Source organism: Durio zibethinus, chromosome 23 (genome assembly GCF_047325235.1).
Source record: "Durio zibethinus cultivar Kanyao isolate XHJ-2024 chromosome 23, ASM4732523v1, whole genome shotgun sequence".
Classification (NCBI taxonomy): domain Eukaryota; kingdom Viridiplantae; phylum Streptophyta; class Magnoliopsida; order Malvales; family Malvaceae; genus Durio; species Durio zibethinus.
The window spans coordinates 5959870-5962699 of record NC_143184.1 but is presented as its reverse complement, the minus strand read 5'-3'; the positions used below and the strand labels follow the sequence as shown (position 1 = coordinate 5962699).

General features: G+C 38.8%; 1 protein-coding gene across 3 annotated transcripts; it reads right to left on the bottom strand.

Annotated features, from left to right (window-relative positions):
* Positions 1–890: 890 nt before the first annotated feature.
* LOC111313455 (putative arabinose 5-phosphate isomerase) lies at positions 891–2830 on the bottom strand. 3 transcript variants are annotated; one of them, XM_089752531.1, is made up of 3 exons: positions 2038–2830; positions 1258–1520; positions 891–1185 (listed from the first exon to the last, which is right to left on the bottom strand). In XM_089752531.1, the coding sequence occupies exons 1-2, from the start codon at positions 2689–2691 to the stop codon at positions 1293–1295; spliced, it is 882 nt and encodes a 293-aa protein (XP_089608657.1). In that variant the 5' UTR covers positions 2692–2830; the 3' UTR covers positions 891–1185; positions 1258–1292. The 3 variants fall into 3 exon arrangements, with proteins under 3 accessions (XP_089608657.1, XP_022769872.2, XP_089608658.1); XM_022914137.2 differs by having other exon boundaries at positions 1297–1520; positions 2038–2821; XM_089752532.1 differs by having other exon boundaries at positions 1142–1185; positions 1280–1520.

The following is a 2830-nucleotide window of genomic DNA, read 5'->3' as shown; positions in this document are numbered from 1 at the left end:
ATCGTGGTCCATGAAAGTGATTCTTTGATTATGATTTTCTTCTTCTCGTTTCCGAATATTGCAGAATTTAGCAGTACTCCAGGAAAAGAAAAGGATTTGAACGACCTCGTTCAAGGCTTCATTGTTCCAAGTAAACTCGCAGTCTAACACAAGATTCACGAAAGAAACATTTTCCGCAGAATTCATTGTCGGGAGTTCCATCTTGTAGCCTTGCATATACGCGTATGAAAATCAGACAGGGAAATTGGGTATTCCCCCTGGTAAATTGAGAGAGAACCCAGAACAAGCAGATAAACAGAAGGGTGCTAAAAGGGTGAAAACGATGGACAGCTTCATAGGAGAGTGATGTTTTCTGTTCCTTCCTTCAAATATAGAATATAGATCTTGTCTGCCACTTGAACTGAACATGTGCATTGAACTATCATAATGTTGTCAGCTTGTGTGGATAGTTGTTCTATTAATAAGAGTGTGGGTACCAGACAGCCTAACAGTAACCAAGCGAAAATTTCCCCTTTAATGCCCAAATAAATCACATTGAATTATTAATAAATTTGTAAACAATTACGTGAAGAATACATGAGAAGCTATCACGGGGTTTGAATTCCAATTATACTTGGGTGATGTTTGATGCATAATATGATAATCATTGTATATTATGTTTGATTTATATCTAAAGAAAAATTAATCATCGTCTTGATATAAGATGATTTAATCCTCTAAAATTGAAGAAGATTATTTTAAATCCACGAAATTGAACTTACATATCCTATTACACTCTTAAAAATTACATCAATAATTTAAATAATATAAATTTTAAGAAATGATAATTTTTACCAATAAATAAATTATTCCATCTTAATTTGCTCTATCGAACATAAGATAAGATAATATTATTTAATTCAATCATATTCATAATATTATTTTATTTTATCCTATTATAATCTTATGTGCCAAACACATCCTTAACACTTACAAAAGAATTATCTCAAGGTATCAACATTCAAAACCAGATGCAAGAAAATTTTGTCTCAAAGGCCAGCTGAAACTAATCCATGCAATGTGACAATGCCAATCAAGATATTTTGATGATCGATAACAGGCAGAAATTGTACAGGAGAAGGTGGTGATTCCATCTTTTGCATGGCTTCCACTGCCATTGCATCCGGACCAATGCATCTTGGTTTCCTGACATAACCAAAAGGAGGTCAGTGACTTGATTGAAAACAAAACACTGCTGAAAGCAACTTCACAATTTACCACAACTCATTTGAACACTCGCCATGATCAGCATTTCACCTGTTGCACATTTCTCCCACCGTGAGCTTGAATATGGCATCTCCGCTAGCCTTAAGAGTACGCCGCAAATCACCATCTGTAAATGTGCCAAGCAAGTGATATTCCTCATCTATAACCAGCAAGCACCCGCATCCTTTACTAGTCAGCTCCACCAGCTGCTCCATTATAAAATCTCCTTCCTTGCAAACTGGAAGTTCATCTTGCTTCTTCATTACATCTTTTACCTACAAACCCAAGCACCAATCCATCATTCTACAAGCCCGAGAACAATTTTTTTTTTTTAAGTCTAATTCTTTTCTTGACCTTCAAGTTTCCTCCACATTACCAATTCTGAAAATTATGAAGAATTGCTAATGCATAAAGCAGAAAGCAAAATATGAAAAAAAAAAAAAAAAGTTTCAGATTCAAATGTCCAGCAATCTCTAAATTGACAATGACACGATCCTAGGTATAGAAGTTCAAATAAATCCATTAAAATTACTACTACAATTAATGAATCAAACACTTATAGTTTTCTTTTGAAATTTCATCATTCTCCTGCATCTCATATCAACCATTCATTAGCAAACAAAAAGAACAGTCTTTGACTCTTTCAATTAAAACCCATATCTCAAACAATCGAGAGCAATCAACTTTATCAAAAATCAATAAAAACAGGGGAAATGATCCTGAATTTCATCATCCAAAGAAATTAAATTTATCAAAATCTGATCTCAAAACCGGAATTTAATCAAAACAAACCTTAAAAATAAGGCTTTTCCCAATCCTCCCAGCTGGATGATTCGCCGCGTATTGCTCCTTAGTCAAGTTCCTAGCTCCCATAAGCGCAATTGCCACCGTGTCCCCAAATACCATCTGGATAGCCGTCGAAGTCACGGGGGCCAAATCGAACGGACACAATTCCCTCTCCAACGGCAAATGCACGTTCATATCGCAAGCGTTGGCCAAGGCATTGTTGGAAACGGAGGTAACCGAAATGAGATAAACCCCCTTGGCCCTGGCACAGGGCACGAGACGCAGTAGTTCTTCGGTGGAGCCAGATTTGGAGAAGAGGACGACGACGTCGGCGGAGGAGAGTGCGCCGATGTCGCCGTGGAGGGCGTCGAGAGGGGAGAGAAAAGAGGAGCGGATGCCAAGCGAAACAAGGGTTTGGGAGATCTTGTGGGCAACGAATCCGGATTTGCCAACACCCGAGAAAAAAATGGTGCCACGAGAATTCAGGAGGGTGTCGGTGAAGGATAGTGTTTGGGATAAGTCGAGGTTTTGGAAGAAGTAATTGAGATGGTCTTGCTGGGATTTGAAGAGGTTGAGAAGGGTAGTTTCAGAAATGTGTTGGTGGTGGGGCTTTTTCGACGGCGGTGACGGTAGGTCTAGTTGCGGAGGAAGCGATCCCATTGCAGACGTTTTCTTTTCTCTGCAAACGAAGAAAAGAAGGACGTGTTGGGAGTATTATTGGCCTATATTCGGGGGCTGATATGGCCGTTACTTTTTTGCGGCAAAGCAAGGGAGAGTGTAGTTTTGGACCCGAGTCCAA